We start from the raw sequence: 23,422 nt of genomic DNA, 5'->3' as shown, positions 1-23,422 counted from the left end.
TTAATACAAATATATTTGTCTCGCATAAGAAGCAACTCACGTGGATTGAATCTTTGAAAAAAAAGTTAAATAATTATTAACTTTTTTTTAAGTACAAATAATTATTGTAACTGGATTCTTTAGACGATTATTGATATACCACGAACTGCGGACATACTAAATCAGCACACCACAGCAATGAACTCAGTATGAAAATCGAAACGAAGGGATGATTTCTCAAAAAGATCAACAATGTTGAGCGACACTGTAAACAACCGTAATAAGTTCGCATACGATTAGAGACACTACCAACTAATATATTAAAATATTTATAGGCGCAACGTCTTAATCCGACTAGATTTGTATTCGTACCCACCAGCTGTGAAACGTCGGGTGGAACTGTTGCGCTGTACTATGATATTCTACTATAGCAATATAGGCACTTCGGAATCTTTTAAATAAACACAAAACACCGAGGTTTTTGAGTAAGTTCCGTGTCGACCTAATTACCTATCGAGTTATATGCAGTTTTTGAAGACGGAAGTGACTTATCTAGTTGACAGACAGACAGAAATGTAAATAAACTCAAATAATAGATGAGACAAAAACACTATACGTGTGTATTATAATAAGATCGTGTTTTTATTTATCGTAAACGCCAACTCGTACAGTCTTCCTCTTGACAGAATTCATTGTTATTCTAATATATATATATAATATATAATATAATATATATATATATGAGCTTCTACCTAGTTTGCAGTCATATTGACTCGCATGCACACTAATCATACAAGTTTATATACAGTCACTACACTCATGCCATCGTATCTACTACACAGTCGTATTATTCGACATACTGTATCTATGTTTTATGTATATATAGTATTGACAAAGAGTGGGTGACCTTGATACCTTATGTTCTTAATTAACTTTTCAACTGAACTTTGATATGGTTTATATATTGACGTTATTATTACAACGTTATTTCTTCGGGGCTTCCGCAAAGGAATGCAGCTGTGTTTTTTCGCATGCAATGCTTACCTACAATTGTACACTTTTACCGTCGACAATCTTCAGATCAACCCACGATATTTTGTACTGTGACCGATGCAGGCGCAACATCGAGCGCGATATCGGCGACGCCTGTTACGTTTTCCATTACACCAGTGGCCACGATCTGTATACAGGTTTCGCAGTTACTATTGTCACTGCACGCATCCGAAGCCACAACCTTAAGGGTTGTGTCGCTAAGAGCATTGTTGTTTTCAGTTTCTTCACTGTCACTTGTCACGACAGGCTCGTCCTTTGGTTCATTATCGAGTGCAGTCCGTCCATAGTCCGGTCTGTTATGGTCTTGTCTGATATCACTATCCTGTCGAGATTGCTCAGTTAGAATGCTAATGGCAGGAGTCCAACTCTTTCCGTTCTGGCATGGTTGTTGTTCACTTTGTGGTCGGCCTGCTGCAGTTCTGGCCTCCGTACCGGTGTCCTTGTGATTCCCATCGCATCGTCGGAGCAGCGATTGCCTGTTTTTGTTTTCAATGAAGAAGGACACTCGTTTCTTGCTTCCGGCAAGAGAACTTGTTCCTGTGGCTGTTCCATCGAGGCATGTATCACTAGCACAACTGCGCAAAGCACTCACAGCTAAAGGTTTCGGCGATCCTGCTGGTATATTGAACGGAGCACTGCCGGCCATAGTCCGGACGGTCGGGGTGCCGGCTTGATCCACGCTTGCGTACGGGCAAACCACAATGCCTGATCCCACCCGCATATGTTGATGTTTACCCTGGGCCTGACATTCATGTTCAGGACAGGAAGCTAGCGATGAGCAGGCCTCCCGCTTGAGAATCCCGACACGACCTCCTTGACTGGGCGTTTTACTGTCGACAGGATAAAGTACAAACGGCGACGAGTTGTTGTGCGGCAGCTCAAAGGACTCACAGCCGTTCACAACATTTTGTATCTGCTCCATCGTTAGCGACGTCTGCAAAAACAGGTGAAGGCTCTTGTTTGATAAGTACACGGGCTGTTCGACAATCGCCTTCAGAAATGACTGCAAACCACTACATCTGCAAAATAATACGAAAGCATGTCACAGAAGCGCAATGATTTTGTTGAAACAAAAAAACCGGACAGACATAATTGATTCGTTTTAGATAAACTAGATATAATATAAGTACAGTAGCTTGTTATGGGCAGCTATTTATAAAAAACAATTCATACAACCTAGCATGGTATTACAAAATATTCGCGTTAGCTAACTGATAACCAAGCCCTACTTCAGGCGTTCATACGATAGTATAATGACACAGTAAAGACATTTATACACTGTCACACCTCTCTTGTATAAAACGCTGATCGAATCGCTTTCCCAGGAGTGTCCTCCCGGGTAGGCGGGGAACGGTGAGAGAAGGATGTTGCTCCTGAAGGATGGACCGAAGAACCACGAATTCGGAGTAGCGCCGACGTACCATCGATCTCGACATTGTAAAAGCCGAATCATTGGTCTGAAAGCAACCAGAGAAATTCGTATAGAAGAAAACTCAATATATGCATGATGCCTTTGTGATGGCTTTCAGATGCGCACAAAGACAAATTAAGATTAGGTTTTTGCAAAAATTTAAAAGTTTCTGGTTGGACTTTCGTATGAAGCAAAAAAGACGAAGTTAATTGCAAAGAATATTTAACCGTATAATCCACTTAAATATTATTAATCATTGTCAATATAGACGCTAACGTACCTCAATATAAATGGCGTAGGTTGTGACCAACTCGCCATCGCCCTCCTTTCGGGTAATTGGATTTATCACAGATACTTCTAAATATATCTGAAATTAGAATATTAAAAGACAACCAGATTGTCATACTTACTTACATAATAATAATTAATGACAAATAAAAATATTAATAATAAGTGAAACAAAATAAATAAATAGATAACAAAAATAATTACTGACCGTGCTACTAAACTGAATAAAAGTACTATGTTAAGCGTTTATAAATAGTAACTCAAAATATAACCTCCGTACAGTCTTAGAAATAAGTTCTGCCTGTATGCACTGCTCGAGCTTATTTATTAAACAAGTACCATAAATGTGCATACGGTCGACTGAAACTAGCTAACAGCCTGCTTCTAGTATCTTAGTTAGGATTAATGGCTGGGAGCCAACATGTGAATACCCAACAAGGGTTTTATGATCGTATGCCGCGGTACTGCGTAAATTTCGCCGGCACAAGTTTGGACCGAAAGGCAATCTTTAAAGGCTCACATAACTAGCAGATGAACCTCCCAGTGCCAACTATGTCTACCAACAACGTCATCCATTTTTACCTCATAAAGCCACACACGGTAATTCGCAATGTAAACAGTTGTCCTTAAAGTACAATTTCCAAATTCAATTAATCTTTACAGTCACTTTAGTTGTTCAATGAAAGACCAGCACCCATAATATAAAGAAGCTACTCAAGATCTCTAAACCAAATACTGAATCTACACACAAAGCAATAGTTATAACACTAGACATTCGTGTAAGTGATCGTGTCTAAACTTAATGGGTTCTTTATGCTCAATTTTTATGTTGTCCGATTAGTTTAAATTCAGACTCACTCTCCAGTCACACTCGTACCAATCTTCCACGACCAACAACCCTCGCTTCCATCGGTCCTTTGAATAATACAAAGAAAGTAATTTACAAGCAACCGTTACAATATAAATCCGGCCAAATCAATGGAGACAACGATAACTGTAATAGAACTCAATCACCACTAGGAAGAGAAGAGTACGTGACTCTCTTAAGCCATTCATGAGGCCCTATCATCATGAAGGATAATGACGGTACTACATGTAATAGCAAAATTATTTTCGAGCATATGAGGGAAATTATGATGCTAGTAGTTAGGTAGCCGAAACGGCGCCTCAAGCACGCTACCTAATCACCAATACGAGTCACTAATGAATAAGCAAGTTAATTAATGGTTGTTTGCTCTGCGCAGTATTGCACTGTACGACGTAATGCTCTCTAGCTTCTGTAATCCAATTAATATCTGTCCTGCCGCTATCACGCCAGGTCAAAATAACCTGCTTGCTAAACCTGCCAGCTTCGAAGACATAATCCTAGCTTAAATACTGAGCAGGTCGTACAGAAGAAATATGACCAATAGTTACCTAAAGCTATTTATATACTGGTAATTCACTTGACTGATTCTCCTGATAGCCTAGTGGCTCTCCTGTATAAACAGTTTAATCCTTGTCTTTTTACCCTGATGGCAATGAAAGCGGCACTGTGTAAGGCCACTACGCTGGAATTAGAATCTGACCTAGAAACAATATCTCGCAAACCGTTGTATAACAATACCTCTTTTATGATGCACTGTATTTAGATGTACAACATAATGGCATCGCTTTGAACAGCTGTAATGTTCATTGACGCCAGCAGTTTTGTCCTAGAAATATGGAAGTTACAAAGAGCGCATACCAGGATGCTGCATTGGCCATGAAGGGACATTGGGAACACTTACTACAGTAACGTACAGCATTTCGTTTGCACGAATACAACAGCTTTTCTTTTTTTTTTTTATTACAGGGAGCGGTATGGATCAAAATATGGCTAAAAGTGTGTAAAAATGCCAGAGCTCAGAACGTGAAGTCACACAGCTATCCTACCAGTACTAGAATTACCCGCGGACAAATCTTTCGTGCAGCATTGGTTTTGTGAGTCAACTAGAACTGTCCTAATCGAACACCACGTATTAATTAGTAGTGAGATTTATAAAAATTGTGTTACTTGGTAGTGGGTAGGTAATTTTATTTCAAAGGGACATATACCCGACAATTGGTAGGGCTACAGTGCCTGCCTCACACAAATAGCCTTAACATGACATGACGTGGCTACACTTATTCAGGTTTATCCCCTATATTGAACTCGAATATAGCCAAATGTTTATGTAATCATTCGTCCGTTGAATATTTTCATAATATACATAATGCTGCCAATATAAAACGTCATTAAAGTTGATGATCCCTTCGCTCCAAGATACAAGCTCCTTGAGGCGCGCAGAACTAATTTTGTTGTCATCCTTTTTTGATGCATAATTGAATAAAAAGTGCAATTTTTTTTACCAAGACTTGTTTTTGACGCAATATATATCTTGTCTGCATTATACATGTATAAAAATCACAGTATCGTATATGCGCTATGATTCCCTTGCTATCGTTTGAATATTCTTATATTAAGACATGAAATAATGCAATGCTTATGAACACTTTCGCTGGAAATTCTGTCAGCAATTTAGCCACTGCAGGTTTACCTCTTTGCTTTTATAGTATAAATAAAAAAAAAAAACTTTTAAAGGTGCGTCGATAAATATGCAGACAACTCAAAAAAATAATGATAAGTAAACAGGTAATCTCTCAAAGGACTGAGTAGAACACGCTTCACAGAAACGATTAAGTTATTGCTAATTTGAAATATGATTATATAAGTCCATCTCACAGTAAACAGTAAGTCTATAATCATACGATGGGCTTCGAAAGACCATGAATTCATATAATCATTGTGCCACTAGAGAAACTTCTGCAGGCTTATAAACCTTGGTTTATATCGAGCATTGTTCATGATTAGTCGCTTAAGAATCTACCAGGTGATAGCATTATTATTTTCAAGTCGCCCTCTGTGTCCTTAAAATCCAGCATTGGCCGTATGAATAAGAAGAACAAAGTAAATGACACAGCGATATGGTATTAACTTTATACTCGCTGCTGTGTCATTTATTCGAAATATCCTATGGTAAATCTAAGACATACAGTTAGAGTACTAGAAAATTCGGCTGTCTACTCACTCAGTCAATCCGTATCATCGTATAAATAGCACCCTCTTGTATTTCCCTCAGCATATGACTTATGGTTTAACAGACTTCCTGGTTGATCGCTTCCATCCCATAGATTGCGTGAAATACTCCAACACTCAATCGCTTTGAACAGTATAAATTGCTCGTCGAATGATTTTAATAAAATCCGGTAAACAAAAAACACCATATAACGTCAATTTTCCCATTGACCACCATCAATAAGCCAATTAAACCAAAATTCAAAGTTTCCTCACCTTACTTCATTAATTTGCCTGAAGAGAACCACAATAAATAGCGGCATCAATTCATCGACTTGCGCATACAGTCCCTACATGGTTATACATATCTACCTACCCAGATAGGCACGAGATCACGTTTGTAGGTCATACTAATATTTCATCTTGTTTTTGTGCATTGCTTATATGTAAGGCAGGGATCGCTGGTTCAAGCTCGGTCGCTAAGAGATCGATGTGATTACATAAAGAAGGGTTTATTTTACGTATAATATGTTTACCTAGCAACTGATACTGTGAAATTACAAATGAACCGAAATAAAAAGAAACAGATAGAAAGAAAGCTACGCAGTCGTTGATTCGTACCTCTTCAACGTTGTCATCCTGGAGGATCCCGACAACGTTGACATTCGAGCTGCGAGCAGATGAGCTCGAGCTCATTGCAGATGTCTGATTGACTAAGACCATAGTCGCTTTGAAGCATCAACCTACTGACGGCGAAAATCTCACGTTTTCTCGAGCTGTTTCCGCTACTAACCGTCACACACTCTGTACGACGATGGCTGTGCAAATTGAGTTTCTCTTGCACAGCTAATTTCACACGACGATCATACACCGCCACGTACCTCTACCACAACACCGAAAAACGCTAGATTTTGTCCTCACTAACCACGAAAATAAGCACCTGTTGCTTACAAATCTAGCGAGCGCAGTATTGACTTCAATGATAGAGCACGTCAAGAGCCAGGCTGCATCACCGTCCAACACAACCCGCCTTTGTTCTATCGAACGGTCGACTAACGAAACGGAGATAGACTTGTTCGATCAGACCGCTATCACTTTTAAGGTAGGTCGATTGCTCGTAGTCTTCCACATACTTTTAGAGCAGATTATACTACTAGTACGCTTTTTTGCCGTCCAATCCGAAAATTATGTTCCATAGATAAGATCGACTATTATCTATGTAACCTCTTTGTTCGACGCACTCACTGGATCGTTCAGGTGAAGATAATCATTTGATACTACAACAGCAGTGCATTCAAATTTGATGACAGTTAGTGATCTGGCCAATCACGCTTGTATCCGTTGAGCCCTAAATAGATATAATCAATATACCTCGACAATGTGCGGTCGAACGCAGTGGCTTGTGCAGAGCGACACCTTGACTCATCGAATGACACACGAACTGGTCACTCAATCGACCGACCATCTAAGCAACCGATCCACCATTGACTGGCTAGATAGATGACTGCCGAAGTTCATGTAGTGAGAGTATCTGTGCGGGTGGCTTGCTTTCCACAGACGAACGCAGAGGGTTACACGCTCACATAAAGCTGCAAATGGGCACATGCGCACACACAGCCAGATGCAAAGTTAGGCACGGTCTGTTTAGATTCCGTAACGTCATTTTTGCTTGTTGGAGCGTTTAATTGCTCGTCCGCCTACCCGTAATCGGTGTTTTGACTAAATGAAAGTAAACGCTTCTTTTAGCTAGCCCGAATAGACCTTCTGTCATTTGTTGAAAACATATTGAAAGCTCTGCTACTAAGCGTACTACTATTATGACTACATCCAGGATAATGGAGATATAACCTGTGTAATTCAGCCGCTTCTATGATTCATCAGAGAATAGCCCAAAGAGTTTTAGGAACAATTACTGACTGTTGTTGTTGTTGTTGCACACTCTATACGGAGATACCCTTGTTCTAGCATTCATATGGCACGCAGATGGTGTTGGAGGTGCAATGTATAAATCTAACTGTCAATGTCAAGTTGCCGCTAGTGTTGTACGCAATCTTTTCTCAGTAAACAATTGTGTCGTCTACCTTGAGTGGTCCTTGTAGTAACAGATCGAATATATTTTCTGATCAGCACGCGATAATAGTGATTCTCTGCCGAACTTTTACTACTCTGGGGGCAACACATTCTATGAGGTAACTGACGTCTCGGGATTGTCGCGGAGCTACGTGGGCGAGGCAGCGTCCATTGCATGCAGTTTGGCTACGAGCTCGACAAGGTCATCATGTTTCGAAGGCAAACAAAAAGAGCTTTGTTTGCGATTCACTGCAAAGGAAGAAAGCGAAATTTGAACATAAAATCGCACTCCTTCTTATCAATAAGCTGGAATCACAACGATAAATCGGGAATAGATGGCTATGCAAATAGGTAATCAAAGCCTACCTGCTATTCGTCGTCCAGCGGTCTTGTCCGTGTCGAGATGACCTAAGAAGACAGTCGCTTCTACTATCAATTTTATGCGATAACACGGTAAACGGCAAATGAAGCCAGACTACCATGAATGACAATTCGATATTCGGCCGAACGACAGCTTAGTTAGCAATACTTAATTTGACGGATGTTGAGACGATAGCTCTATTATGCGACGTTACCGTGTAACTTAATAACTCTTCTGCTAAATCTTCTGTTAAACGTGTGCATATGCTATCACTGTTAGGCCACATGATTAATTGAAATGAAACATGCAAGCAAGGTATAAAAGATGTGCTATAATACTTGATGGCTAAAAATAAACAAATATAAATTTCAAGTTGCGTTCATCTAGTATTTTAAGTACTGTCGCGGGGTGTCTTTCCAGGCCACGCTAATGTATGTTGCTTTCACTGATATCGTCGGTGTACAACATTTAATGATAATTAGAAGAAGGATTTAACATCGATAAATTAAGCCATTGTATTTGGGTCGTGGTTCATTGCATTAATATGATGTTTTACCCGTTCAATAAAAGAGATAACGAGCGACTACCGCAGACCTGTAGCTTGGAAATCAGGTAGACCAGATATGCTACAGTTTGAATTGCACACGCGGTTACTTAAAAAATGCACGCAGGAAATTAATCCGTAGACAAATTCTATGTGGTTAAGACGCGTTGCACAGAGAACCATGTCTATGCTCAAACGCAGAGCAATAATTACAAACCTAGCAATACCCACCGTTTCCGTCAACTGAACGTGCACTTTTAACCTGTACGGTGTACGAAATGCGAAATCATGATTGTTTGACCATTGCGTGGTTTATTATTACGCATATGCAAATGATTATCAATCTTATCCCGATTCCACGCGGACGATGAGGAGGTACGTTCTCTTCGTGGCGTGATATCATTGCGTACCAGGTATTTTGGTGTTTTTTTTATGCAGAAAGATCTGAGTTAATGAAGCAAATCCAAGATAAACTTTTAGCATCAATATGGGCCTCACTTGTGATTTGCCTACAGTATGGCAAACCCCAATCGAGGTATCTTTGTTAGCGTACGGAATAAAGTGTTTTAATAAATTGAGTAAGCCTTGTTTGCACGGCGGTGCTCTATTGCATTTTCGCCAGCTCTTTTAGCGTCGTCGCGAGTCCTGTAACGCCAACAGGCAAAAAGTCGACTGTTCTGTCCATAGTCAACAATATCGGGCAGGAGATGAACACTCTAATCCATTTCGTGGTAGAAGTTAGTGCTGCGTGTTTAACTGCCACGTCACACGCCATCCTTGTCCAACAGACATTTCCCCTCATGGCTTTGAAGGATGAGTTCGCCCAGTTCATTAAGATACCCGAAAAGAAAATAGTAACGACAAAATGGAAAACCTTCTAAGTGCTCTTAAATCCATTTTGCATACATTTACTGATTTCTCTAAAGCTGTAAGTGTTTTTAATGCTAAATAACTGTTACCACTACAGAGCGGGTTGGTTTGTGCCATTTAGCTACAGGCCAGTGCTACCGCATCCCTTCAAAAGTTTATAGAGTTCAGTCATTTGTTTCGTAATCGTTACTATACATCAAAATCCCATACATTTTAACCGTTTCTGGTGATTATAATAATTGTTTGCGCATAGTGATCCCTCCCTCCCCCCCCCATTATATTAAGGCTTATATTAAACCCTCGTAATAGCATGGTGGGTAATTTTATGGACACATCGTCGTCTAGGTTTGAACGCGAGCATAGCCAGACTCTGTTCCGTGCTGAGAGCTAACCGTCTGATGCAATGCCTAGCAGCAATACCAAATGTAAAACTCGACATATAGAAACAGCATAAAGGATATTCTCTCTTTAGCCTGTTGACATTCATAGCAAGTAGGAACGCCTACTGTGATAAATAGTTCCGCCCCCTAAAAACTTGACGCAATAAAACAAACACAAACATCAGATGTTGTCGGTGGAGGTCGGCCATAATCACGTGGGGAAAAACAACAGTACCGTTTAACATCCGTCGCTAACAGGCGTCAACACATAGTAATCTACTGACTGCGTGCCTCGTTTCGGTTGGCTCACTCCATTTACACTATGTATCCATTGTAGAGTTCTCCTCAGATACTGCACATCTGCAGGCTACATCGTATAATAGTACCACCTGGTGTCCGGATTTTTTACGACTAGAAATCAAGGTATTGTGTTTTCGCATTTTTTCTGTGACAGTAACGGTTACGTGTTTGCCTACGAGAAGCATTGGGTTGTGGTTTAGGTTCGAAACCGGACGCAGGACAGCCATCCAAAACCGCAGTACGGGATGTAAAACTTGAGAGCTTTGTTTATATTACTGTCCATCCTTTTTCTTTTACAAATTTCTCTTCTTGACGAATGTTAGCGTATAGCAGCGTATAGCTTTCGGAGATAATTGGTCAAATTTACGTAGTTCACGCGTACAAAACAGAACTCTTTGCTGTTGTTGGTTCAGTAAAGTTCGTTTTGCGTTCCTCATATTCAAGACTTCGGTATAAAGCAGTTTCTGTGGCGGTTAAAACGCTGTAGCAGCTCTATGGCAGTAAGCCCCTATTTGCACTGCAGACCATTTTCTTCTACTGTCGCTTTGTGAATACATTTATGCGCTGTCTTGCTAGCTTTCAAAAAGTTAGCACTTTTTAAGCAATTATCCATAACAAAACTCTGAAGGCGCTAACTGGCGAGAAGCTAGAACTCAATATGCGCGAAATATGCAATATCCTTTTTTCAAGATGCACAGTTCGTTTAGCCGATCATTAGTTAAATAGAAATTGTTAAATAGAAATTGTTAAAATTTTAAAGATAAAACTGTTGTCTTCTATAATCTTCACTCAGTGTCGAACAATTCCACTCTAGGTTCGTTGTAAGATTCTAAAAATGGAGCCATGTCTAAATACGCTGTCATGTTATGTGGATGTTAAACAAAACCGAAGGAAGGTACCTCAAAGCCTGGCTCCGTAATTCAAGCATTTACACAAATACTTCCTCTTGTGTTTGTATTCGTATACTTTGTATTCTTGTCAAAAATCAATGAATTTAGTGTACTCAGATGTAGCAGTATAACAATTTTTGTGTCCTATCAAAGCGAACAAATGCTGTGTGTAAATATTATGTCAAATGGGCATTTTTGCAAACGTGATAATTTCACGCGGGAGCCCAACCGCACAATGAACATGGCGTGTTTTAGTTTGCAATGATTGCACCGTAGCCTCAATTTTCTCAATAAATAGTCAACCTTAAATAATACACACATTGTAACACCGTTTCCGTAGCCGTTACCCCTTACGTGGTTGGTGCTACTTGATAAACTGAGGGACGCCCTCAAGACGGCTAACGGTCCTGACGAGAATTTACTGCTTTTTGTGACTTTGTTAGCGTCATGATGGTCTCGTTAGTGCAATTTATCGTTACCGTATTATCTTATAGCAATATTGTCGTAGTTAATAACTGCTGCTCTCCATGGAAACAACATGCCATCACCTTGGCCACCCACTGTAAAGGTGCTTCCAATTGTCGATAAGCAGCGATACGCTATAGATAATCTGCAGTGTTGAAATAAATCGTTCGTTTTAATGTTTAGGTGCTTTCATTGTGTTCGTTCTCACATTATTACGTTCATGCGGCTTTATCATAAACTGATTCAGGTCACTATCTTTACCATATGACGTTGTGTTCCGAAGTGATAAGCAATCACATATCTGTTACTTTATTTACCTCTGTACGCAATAATGTGCAGAACATTGCGATGAGAATTATTCAAGTACATTGCTGAATAAATTCACAAGCTTCACCCGAAGCATTCACAAAACGCTGCGAACTTTTCAGGCCATACTAGTCACCTGGTTGGTTCCGTGTTAAAGTGCTAAAACGAAAAGGACAAAGGATATGCATAAGATTAACCTAGCCAATTACCAAGAGATTCAATCATCAAAGTATTCTTTGTAATATACGTCTTTTTGGGCTTAATGAAACTATAACCGAATGGTCTTTTTGTTCATCTTATTTAATGTTAATTCGCTCTATCTCAGTGAAAATGTCAGTTCTTATAGATCTATCTTGCAGATAACAGTAAAGTGTGGTGGTTCTATTGGATCCTGGTCCGTCGCACGTCAGTTTTCCAACCCGAGCTAAGTAAGTAAGAGTGGAATAATAAAAAAAAGTCATAAATACGATCAAAACTTGAATAGAGTGACATCAACATCGTCCACAATGCATGCATTTACGTCTTATACAAAACTGCATCGAACGCGCTTGATGGGCCATCCTATAGCTAACATATATTACACTCAATACACGCCTCGTTGACATCTCCGGTAATGACTGGTTGAATTAGTGACACCCCAGTCTTAGTGATATCCCCATTACGAAGCCTGATGTATTTACGTGCTTTTATATAATAGAGCTTCCAACATACCGTTTTATTCTGGCAATATTGCAAAGGCACCGCACCAATCGTTTGTCTTTCTTAGCACGTACAAACTGAATCGATGATTCAGTTGCTGTTGACATGAGATAGTCTTGGCATATATCAAATGATGTCGTTTTGCAAAAATATTCTATTGATAAAGATATTGATGGCAGGCTTCTTAGTTAGGATAACGGCATCAGAGAGCTATGAGGTTTTTTGTACTCAATCACGACATTTAATCACGAGGATTTAATTGAAAAAGGGCCAACAATTAGTGTTCGTTAATCTCGAGGTTTTAAGACAAATCAACCCCCGTTCATCGAATAATTAAAACGTTAGTTATTTCACAGCAGGACCATCATGTAACGATTGGTACAGATCTTTAAAGACGGACAGATCTGTTTTCTATAATTTTTGGCACTCGAATAAATTTTGACGAGTGGCCACAAAATTTGCAATGCTTGCAATGGGTGCTTACTTATCTGGGTCGTGTATATGCCTACGGCAAGAGAACGCTCCAATCAAATAGTTTTTGCCGACCCCATAATAATTTTCACCGTATCACAATAAAGTCCTCCCTATTCCTTATGGAGAAATACTGTATATATGTAGAATTACACACAGAAAATACAAACACTTTTAGAGCTATTAAGTTTTCGTTTACATTTATCGCTAATTTATGGAAGTAACAAACGTATTTGGCCAATGCCCTTTAAGTGAAACAAACTGTGAACTTTTTGTTGCTACTGGTATGTATCCTGAGAGGGTGAAAAAGGCTTAGCTCAACTATAAGCAAAGAGGACGCTAGTAATCTGCCATTGTTTAAACTTCCATTTGTAAAAGAAATCATTACGTTGGTTAATTTGCGGTTCACAGACGGATGTAGTTTAGTTAATTACTTTGATACAGTATTTTCTATTTTCACCTTTTGCTAACAAGTCCAATTATTGTCTTTTAATGTCAAAATTGATTCATCTTGTTACTAATGTTAAAAGCAATCAAACTATCTGTGCATACTAATTAATTAAATATATTTTATTCTAATATTCTACAAATCAACATTTGATTCCTAAACACAAAAAAGTCTAAATGCGATTTGGTTTTAAAAAAAGTCTATCATGGCTGCTTTCTTCTTCCCAGCGAGATATTCTTTGCATGATGCAGGACCAAGTTGCAGTTAAATCACAGGCACTGGAATACTGCTTCGGACTTTAGCAGTCATTAAGGCTTCTAATTTCTTTATGCATCAATTTTCAATATAGCTCACGTCTCCACTGACCTTTTATTGTGAATAATTGCGCGAAAACGTACAAGCATTGCTTCAGCCAATCAACTAGGTATATAGAATGTATATATGCAGAACAATATGTAATGGCCTTGATACTGCCTTAAGGACAACGAGTAGTTGATATGCGAAATAAGTAAGAGGCCAAACTAATGCCCAAAGGCATCAAAGAATTATTTCTGTCAGCAGCGGTCGTGTCTGATCCGATCTGATTGAAACCCCAATTCGTTGATTATTACGAATCACCACAGCACTGAACACGCGGATGTATAACGACAATATCTCAGCCTAACGCTAGCTACTACTCATTCTATGGCAAGTCTTTTGTACTAAACAGTTTATGAATAGTGAGTTTGACAGAGTGCGCTATTAAGGTAAGATTGGGATAAACATACCATCATTTCCAGGGATTATTCGACGCTTGCACGTGTCGCGCTGCCCGGCATAGATTTTACTATATAGCTTACCTTTCGACTCCCTTAGTGTAGCCTTGTTACGGTCTGTCCACTTTCCACTGAGAGTTCTATTTCAATCTCTTAACAAAATGCGTAGCTCGCAACATTTCGGTTCTCCCCAAACCTCTTGAATGGTCATACGCAATCCTAGCATTTTTTTTAGCTACATCAGTAAAGCGCGTCACACCTGTAAAACTACCCGCCGTGCCTATGACAAGTCCAAACATACTCGCTCTTTTTCCCATATTCGTCGAACTACAGGGTAGCCAGACTATCGTGCAGGATACCAGACACACCTTGTTTTATTTCGACGACAACGTTCTCGATAGATATTAGATTTGCACGCCACCTATTCTTTGTATGTCGATCGGAAATATGGCATGCATTACGCATCTTATGGGGCCAATCAGGAGTCGTACCAAAATGTATTCAATACAAATTACTAATGGGCGAAAATCAAGAATGGAAGAGTCGTCCGCGAGGATATATGTTACTGTCGCTCTACACGCCGGCTATAGTTTAAATCACAGCACGTGTATCCTGACTGCTGCAATTTCCTATGCTAACCAGTGCGTTAAAAAGCACAACGTAGTCACCTTCAAAAAATACAAGGTTCGGGATAAAAAGTAAAATATAAAATTACCTATTTATTTCAGTAAAAATGATCAGAAGAACCTACTAAGGTAAGAGCTAACAACAAATGCATCTCGTAGACAAATAGCCGAGTAAAACGCACATGATCTCGGAAGAAGGTTTTTCGATATGGAAACGGCTCATAGGATATGTTGGGCTCCATCGCAATAAAACTGGAAATCAGACACGGAGGGATATGATGATAGCAAAACACCTATTCACGTGATGTAGTCGCTTCAGACATTACTTTAAATAAACCGAATTGACAATGCAGATGTTTTGTTAAATGTTTAAAAGCTACTTAGGATAACCTAAATAGTGCTGAGCTTTCACCCATATTTGATGCACTACAATTGACTTGTTGCTTTGGCCTCAAAAAGTCTGAGATTTTAAGTTAGCAGACAACTAATAGATCAAGTGGAAAAAGGAAACGTTTGTGTCTCAACGTATGAGAGCCACATATAAAAAGGTATGATCTGAAGCTGGCAACTTACCTCGGAATTGAAATAAATAAAAATGATCTCCCTCAAATGTTTTACTCGTCATAGGTATACGTAAGGTAATCGTGCCAAAAAGGTTAGTTGAAGTGATATTGGCAGGTTCCGTTTCATTATCGTTAGAATAGATACATTGTAACCGATTTACGTCGTCAACGAAAAGATAGTTGTTCTAAATAAGGAACACGTGCCTTTACGTGATGGCATTATACGTAAGCCTATAAGCAGCGGAAAAACTAAATCTCAAATGAATCTAAATGTCTGCAATATGAACACTATAGTAGGTCAGTGTGTACTGTTAATTTAATCTAACCTTTTTTTTTTACCAATAGTAAGTCTAATAATAACAAATAATAAACCTATAGTAAATTTACTTGTCGTGTGCGATCACAAGAAAATTTTTTCACAGCATACTTTATTCCTGTTTTAAGTTTCAGTTAAAACCAAATACATCGTCGATTAATGAACGGTTGCAAATGAACGTACCATGACCTTGTAATAGAGAAGCTAATAATGCTTAGTGGGATATTCCATGTGACAATAATTAGGTATAGGTATGCAACGCAGAAGCACGTCATAAAGTGTACATTTCTGTGATGCATATATCTGCATCAACAATATCTTGAGAAATTCGCCGAAAAATTTAAGTAAATATTCAGAGCAGGTATCTAGACGAATAGAATTAATTGTGAGCTGGTTCGTTCAAATAAAGTCGGTTATTAACGAACCACCTCACAATTAATTAATCTTCTAATTTGCTAAACTGACGACATTCATAATTGACAAGGTTTCATTTAGAACTTTAATAATTAACCACAAATCAATGGGTAGATTTCGCCGGGCGATTGTCACATGTATGTATTTATTTATGTCATTATTCTTGCGCAGGAAGTCACAAATGTATAATGCAAGCACATATCCTGCTTTGTAATAATGCGTGTCAGGGACTATATCATTAAATTTGCATATATCAGGCATTGCCGTGAGTCAGACTTTAATATTACAAAAACACAGCTGACTAAAATAATTTTGTAATAGGAAAAAAACATTTTCGCTAACCATCTTGAATAATGGATACGTGTCTTTGATAGTTTCAAAAACTGAAATTCAAACTAGGAACTCTGGAAGTGACCTATAAACTGTGAGTACTCCTTGTATACACAGGTTTTCAATCGTTATAATAAACCTCAGTGTTCAGGTCCCAAAAGCATCTCAAAGGTCAAAGGTCGAGTTTATTGTTTCTTGTTACGCGAAAACTGTTAGAAAGATACGGTCCGAGACCACTTACAAAACACGCATCAGTATATATGCAGGATCGTCCGTCTACGCAGATCTTTACCTTGTAACTCATCGTGCAAGGTCCTCAGTCGCAAGTTCCGCGCGCACTCATAACAAAAGGTCGGCTAATCTTTACCTACTTAAAAACTAAGCTACTTTGTGAACAATGACATCATACAACAAAATGTTTGCTATTGTCCTACAAATATAACATACGCGAGTACTCATTACGCATACAGCAATAGGCGGGTATAATCCGGTTCTGCTTGAATGCAAAGCGTGAAAGAGAACGCTAGAGTAAACGTGGATGAAACAACGGATAAGAAAGCTAGCGACCGCTTGGGTATGGGCGAAGCACAGTGAATTGCACAAGCCTTCTTAAGATGATTTTTGGCATCAGTGTCACTTGTAATGCCCCATACATATATTCTAGGTGTTTCGTGATCCTGTGATAAACAGGGTGGTCACGGGACTGCGCACCTTATCGGTATTTAGCATTAATCCACACAGAACAAATGCGTGTCAACGCCAAACGAACGCTTCGTATTCGCACGTTTGCGCAGCGCAGTAACCTCGACGTATCACGTCACTCGTATCCACTCAAAAGCGGCTTAAACGAATTATACGGGCAAACATAATCGCCACCACTTAAAATACAATTGTAGAAATTCCACTTGAGTGGCCGGCGACGGGCCGAGTAGTACCACCAGTATAAGCATTAATATGACTTTAACTAATTAGATCGCAGAAAAGGGCCGGATCAGCTAAACTTCAGTTGATGGCTGTACAGCATGCTTGTGCAAAATGAGCTGGAGCTTCGCAAAAATTAACCAAAAGATTATTCTCGCAAAAGTGCATGTGCTGCCACACTACGGAGTGTTCAGTGCTTCGAGAGATAGTGCGACGGCAACATGGGACTTTTTCCAAATTGGCAGATCAGGTTAAAGATCAAATTTTAAAAAAAAAGCAAAATATATAGATACTCCATATAGATTATCTTAAAATTTAGAGAAACCAATACGATCGCACCTTATTCTAAATATGGATCTGTTTTGGCGGTCTCACACGATATGAAATATTATAAATCTGATAGAGAGCGTTATGTTATTCCGCCGTTTAACTGAGTTTTGCGACTGTCGTTGTTGGCGGTCGATCATACCCCAAACAAAAAAATTTGTTTAGCCTATACTTGCAAAACGAAAAATGACTAGATTCAGCTAACCGTTATTAACATAGACTGAGATTATTGTACTCTCGTATGATTCGCCTTTGTGTCACCATCGAACGTCGTCAACCGCTGTACATGCATATATGTTATGTTCTATTTTAAATTCCTAGAAGTTTTGTCGAAAACGCAAAATGCTACTTTTAGTACTCCGCACTAGGGTTGAACTTTATAAGAGGTAAGTAGGCCAACCTTGAAACGTATTAACGGTTACACTTAACCACTCGAAAAACAATGGTTAATTAAAGTACAAAGCGCAAAAAATCAGCGGCACAGACGGCTTACTTTTGATTCACCCATTATTATTATTATTACACTTTTTGAGTGTTTCTACTAGATACTCATTATTTTTAAGAGCTTAATCTCACGTTTTATTGGAAAACTAGAATACGGTTTAGATAGGGCAGCTTTCGTCATTATTTGTGAGGTTGCAACTAAGCCCTTCGTCAAGTAACCTAACGAAACCTCATTAAAGGGTATGTTGATTCAAGCAACGTTGAAGTATCAGTTATAGCTTATTAGATAGTAAACCGAGCTTCGACCCAAGAGGTCATAATTTCTAAGTAACTAAACATTACAAATAAAAATAGAGAAAATAGATTACTTACAAAAATGTAATTACTTTTGGAGAACTCTAATAGCAATATATTTTGGCAATCTTCTTATATTTTTCAATTGTAAGTAATCTTTCTAAGTGTTTTTCGATCAGCTCTCGCCAAACCTGTTTCTTACATAGTAGTAAAAATAGAACATCTTATCAATATATTTTATTAATTATATATATGGATTTATACTAAAAGATGGCGCTGACAGCAGTGTCATTAGCTTTAGCGAACCGTCGCACACAGGCCACCCCACTGCACAGTAGCTTTGGAAGTCAAAGGTCGCTTTGCATATGTGGGTCTATCACTTGACCATTGACTGACCTCTACGGAGTGTCCCCTTGACTACAGTGACCGCTACTACTGGCCGTTGATGTTAATACTTTTCTTGTGCTAATCGTACCCCAATCCGTCAAAACAACATCAGGTCGGTATACGAGCAGTTGTAACAACAGCTCCACGTACGAGATATGAATAACGGTACGTTTGTCCCACTTACGGCTTCACTCCGCATGGACCGATACGAACAACATCGCCAACACTACACTAGGTTTTCGCGTATTACAAACAAAGACAAGCGCGGCCGCTCAATCGATTCAAGTTTCTGAAGCAATAACCATGCATAGCGAGACCCAACAAAGCCGACCCATTGCGCATTATCCATTACGGTGACAAACGAAAAACAAGCCCAGCAAGTTCCCGATATGAAACAAGAAAAAAAGGATGGAAAACTACCAGCCAGTTACAACGCATGACAACAAAGCTGTAGTGTATCGTAAACCGGTTTATTCCTTGCTACTATACACTATATCGTACACTAAAACGACTACATTTAAAGCTCATGCACACCTTTCTTGTAGAGAATATTTATCTACTTTTCGATCAAAAAGACAACCAATTAATGGATGCCGTACTATATTTTAAGTATCATATTTTCAATCATGATAAAATTGCCACTTGAATTGGTCTCCTCCAATGACATTCCAATGACGTACGTTAATCGAGTCAGCTGTCGACTGACATTTATTAATCTTGTAGCTAGGACGTCCTAGACAAAACTCTCGATGAAAAATACCCATTGGTCATATAGAAAACAAATATAAGATTATAAGTTTTTATATCATTCTACGTTTCAGTACTAAGTATAAATATTACATTTTAATAAAAATTATCTAAATTTATAATATACAAAAACTGGTATTTTATTTCCTTCAATCAAAGAACAACTTGTTAAGTATAACTAGTTATGCCATGTTGGCTTCTTCATATCTTATGGAACCAAATGGTAGAAGATAATAACAAGCCACAATGTGTGCTTGGGCACTCAAGGTTATCAAGAGAACAAAAATTTAAATCAGTTTGCTATATATCCCCCTAAGAAAAGAGGAAAATTTATTGATTCAGGTTGAGTATTACCTTAAGCTCTATTGGAGCTTAATCCTTCTATTGAAATTCTTATACAGTAAATGTTGAACTCGTAACCGCAGTTGTAACCAGTGACGAAATAAACTCAAGAAAGTTCGATCAATACTTCTGTCAGTTAATCCTGGCTAACTGACACGCTCCGGTCACTCTAGTTATTCTCTTCCGCCCGTTGTTCATTAAATATCATCAAAAAAAGGAATAACGTCCGGTTATGAAACCGGTCGATGAAAAAACAAACGTATGATATTTGAGTTCAAATATTTAACGCGCGTAGATATCGACACCTCGACATCGTTAGACCAGGAATGTCACCCCGTCCTACCAAAGTGGCTGTACTTTCCGGTAACCAGACACGATCATAACCAAGGGTACTCGCTAAATTATACTTAAGCCGCACAATGAGGCGATAACGCACGCGCACAGCACCCTGGTAATGTATCGCGTATAGCTGTGATGGTCGCCACGAGACCAACAGCCTTGAAGAGTGCTCCCTATCGAAATAAACAATTAATGGATTATGATACAGCTTAATATCAACATGGTAGTATCAGCCATTGTTTAGCAGCTATGGCGGACAAACGGACGCAATTTAACGTTCTTGATACTAATGAATAATACACCAAGTGACCTGAATACAATCCCAAGAAAAAAGACGAAGGTCTAGCCGTACGTGCTTTTCGAACGATGTTTATGTGATTTGAGCGCTCTGAATGGCGGAGTTCTAGCCGATAATTGATCAAGGCAATTGGGTTTGTCGAATTTTAAGGCGGCTGCTAAAGTACTCTATCAGCTATGCTCTGGCTACCTACCTACCTACCTACTTATACCATCGTCTGTTTTTCTGAAGGCTAAAGAATGATCGACTTATAGTAAGACGTTTTCTTTATTAGTACCCAACAATGAGGAAATCCACTGCCAATTCACTCATTAAAAGTAATACCTACGTAGCGCATCGTGACGACTACCGTTTAGAAATTAGTCCACTGATATAGATTAGAGCTTTGCGGTTTCTAGTTAGCAACCAACCATCATTTACTCAAATCAGAAATTTGCAAAAAGTATGCTTTATTGCATGGAGTAACTAATGATGAAAAGAGCATTTACATCGTTACCAATAGTACTCACGTCTTTTTTGTTTCTTTAATTATTCTGCAAATTGTTAATGCTCCATGATCAGTTCGCTCATCTTCTTCCGACTGTATTTTGCGAGTGCTTTTTGTCAAGGTAATATTCAACAGCAAACAATTATCTCTCACTATTGCTAAAGATTCTCGTTAAGCATACTTAAAAGTGCATCTTGTATTTTATAAAACTGGCGCCACTTAGCTACTGATGCAAAGTGCAAATGAAGCCGCAGCATCACAAATACCTTATTTTTTAAAAACCAGCATCGGCACCAGACAGCATCCTCGAAAATGTTACACTTCGGAACGACATTACTCCAGCTAATCTAAGATGGTTGAACCGATGCGCGGCGGTATTTCGATCACTGAAAAGTCTACATATGCACGCCAAAATAAAAAAAAATCACTGCAAAAATAGGAGACAGCTTGAGCTCCACGGATATAGTCACAAAACAGCATTTCTAAATGGACTATTTTAATTTCTCATTTCTATTCAAAACTAATACTTCATAATAATTCACGTCTTCGATGCAGCAAAACCTATTGAGAAAACCTTTTGTTTAGTCTCAGAACCAAACTGACATTTGGGGATACCTTAGAACTGCACAAGTAGGAAATGATTTCTGACAAATTGCTAATCTGAAGACTATTCTCGTAATTTCAAAGAAAATCAATGCTTAAAAGTTTCCATAAAAGAAATCCTCTGCTGATATAGCTAAAAGCTAATTAGTATTTTTCCTTTTTTGGATTTTTCCTGTGGCCTCCAGCAGCTGCCACGAAGTCTCCCCAGAATCGTTGACCGTACCAATAACACGAATGTGTGAGTCTTGAATCACAAAATTGAGCATTGCACTACATCTCCGATATAAGACGAATTCCTATGGACATTTTTACACATATTCTGCACCTCAATATACATACATGTTTTACATACATATTCAAATATATATGTAAAGCGAAAATAAAGGGCAGTAATATACTACATATGTGTACTGGTAAAGCGTTTCAGTGAAAATGTTTTTCAGCCGCTGTAACGTTGGTCTACTGTACGGATCATAGCATTCACAATAGGCCCTAAACATGCATTTGATAACAGAAGCACTGCTCAAGTGCTAGCTTGATTGCCCTCGAAATTCCACAATGGTGCAAGATTGCCTAACATGTTTATAGGGTTAATCACCTTGGCAATTGAAAATAGTGTTTCACTTATTTATCCCGGCAAGTTTAAAAAAATCTTAACAAAAACACCGTCCCTTAACTCGCATGTGCCTTCTTTCTTTATTTTGTTTTGATGTGTTTTCACGCTTCCAACTTGCGCGTACGCACTCGAAGACGTCAATACGATCAGCTGATTGTAACAATTCATTAGCATGTCACCTCTGACGTTAGCTGAGGCTTTTCAAGACAAGAGCATCTGGTTAGAAAGCATCGACGTGTCGTGACTAAGACAGCTGCTCTTTTGGCGTTATACGAGACTGTTTATTATAGGTCTAAATCGCTTGGGTAAACTTTGCTTACCTTGCCGAGCAACCTCGCCTGCTGACGTTCGTATTGGAAAGTATGCAGCATCTTAGTGAGTTCCGGTCAGACCGTCCCACGCCTGATGTTTCCATACACATCAATGAAACGTCTTGTCAACGTTTATGCGGTTGAAGTCACAGAGTCACTTTAACGCTTCATTCCAGATCATGAGAACACCAATGACAATCAGCTGGAAGAAGTTTCGTCTGCTCGCATCAACGGCGGCAACAACAGAAGCACGGTTTCTATTGGCGTTACAGCTGACAATCTGAGCTAAGACGTATAAAACTGCTGTAGTGGACGTTTGCAATCAGAGACTGTTCGAAGAGCGACAGTCGTCACTTATTTATCCCGGCAAGTTTAAAACACATCTAATAAAGCACCGTTCCTTAACTTGCGTGTGCCTTTTTCGTTTGTTAGCTGTTACGTAGTGTAGAACATAGCTATGCCGAGCAATGTTGTACAATATATCAGGAATAGGCCAACCTTGATAATAATCTCAGATAGTAAAACTTCAGATATGTCGCTAGTAAGTCTTCAATTCTGTGGGCATTTTTAGTTGTTCCTTTTGTCTTATTGAGTTCCTTTTTCGAAAGGTAGGTGCTTATAAAAGAAAATGTAAAAGAATATAAAGCACCCTGTAAGCAGCACATATACATGCTTATGATCCTATCATCAC

General features: G+C 38.9%; 1 protein-coding gene and 3 long non-coding RNA genes across 8 annotated transcripts; 3 read left to right on the top strand and 1 right to left on the bottom strand.

Annotated features, from left to right (window-relative positions):
- Positions 1–592: 592 nt before the first annotated feature.
- Positions 593–23,128, bottom strand: LOC111254224 (uncharacterized). Of its 5 annotated transcripts, none has more exons than XM_022814843.2 (5): positions 22,741–23,128; positions 3,590–3,646; positions 2,724–2,810; positions 2,320–2,489; positions 593–2,051 (listed from the first exon to the last, which is right to left on the bottom strand). In XM_022814843.2, exons 1-5 carry the CDS (start codon positions 22,789–22,791, stop codon positions 1,061–1,063), a joined length of 1,356 nt encoding a protein of 451 aa, XP_022670578.1. In that variant the 5' UTR covers positions 22,792–23,128; the 3' UTR covers positions 593–1,060. The 5 variants fall into 5 exon arrangements, with proteins under 5 accessions (XP_022670578.1, XP_022670577.1, XP_086831605.1 ...); XM_022814842.2 differs by lacking the exon at positions 22,741–23,128 and adding an exon at positions 6,429–6,566; XM_086975479.1 differs by lacking the exon at positions 22,741–23,128 and adding an exon at positions 3,912–4,112.
- On the top strand, positions 6,768–8,610 carry LOC147754581 (uncharacterized). Its single transcript, XR_015317547.1, has 2 exons — positions 6,768–6,909; positions 7,935–8,610. It is a non-coding gene; the product is annotated as an uncharacterized LOC147754581 (long non-coding RNA).
- LOC147754580 (uncharacterized) lies at positions 10,343–15,346 on the top strand. The gene is made up of 2 exons (XR_015317550.1): positions 10,343–12,421; positions 15,095–15,346. It is a non-coding gene; the product is annotated as an uncharacterized LOC147754580 (long non-coding RNA).
- LOC147754579 (uncharacterized) lies at positions 16,510–23,140 on the top strand. The gene is made up of 2 exons (XR_015317546.1): positions 16,510–18,249; positions 22,555–23,140. It is a non-coding gene; the product is annotated as an uncharacterized LOC147754579 (long non-coding RNA).
- The last annotated feature ends 282 nt before the right edge of the window (positions 23,141–23,422 follow it).

This window comes from Varroa destructor, unplaced genomic scaffold (assembly GCF_002443255.2).
Source record: "Varroa destructor unplaced genomic scaffold, Vdes_3.0 BEIS01000007.1, whole genome shotgun sequence".
Classification (NCBI taxonomy): domain Eukaryota; kingdom Metazoa; phylum Arthropoda; class Arachnida; order Mesostigmata; family Varroidae; genus Varroa; species Varroa destructor.
The sequence above is the reverse complement of the archived record's forward strand: the minus strand, read 5'-3'. Positions and strand labels throughout refer to the sequence as shown.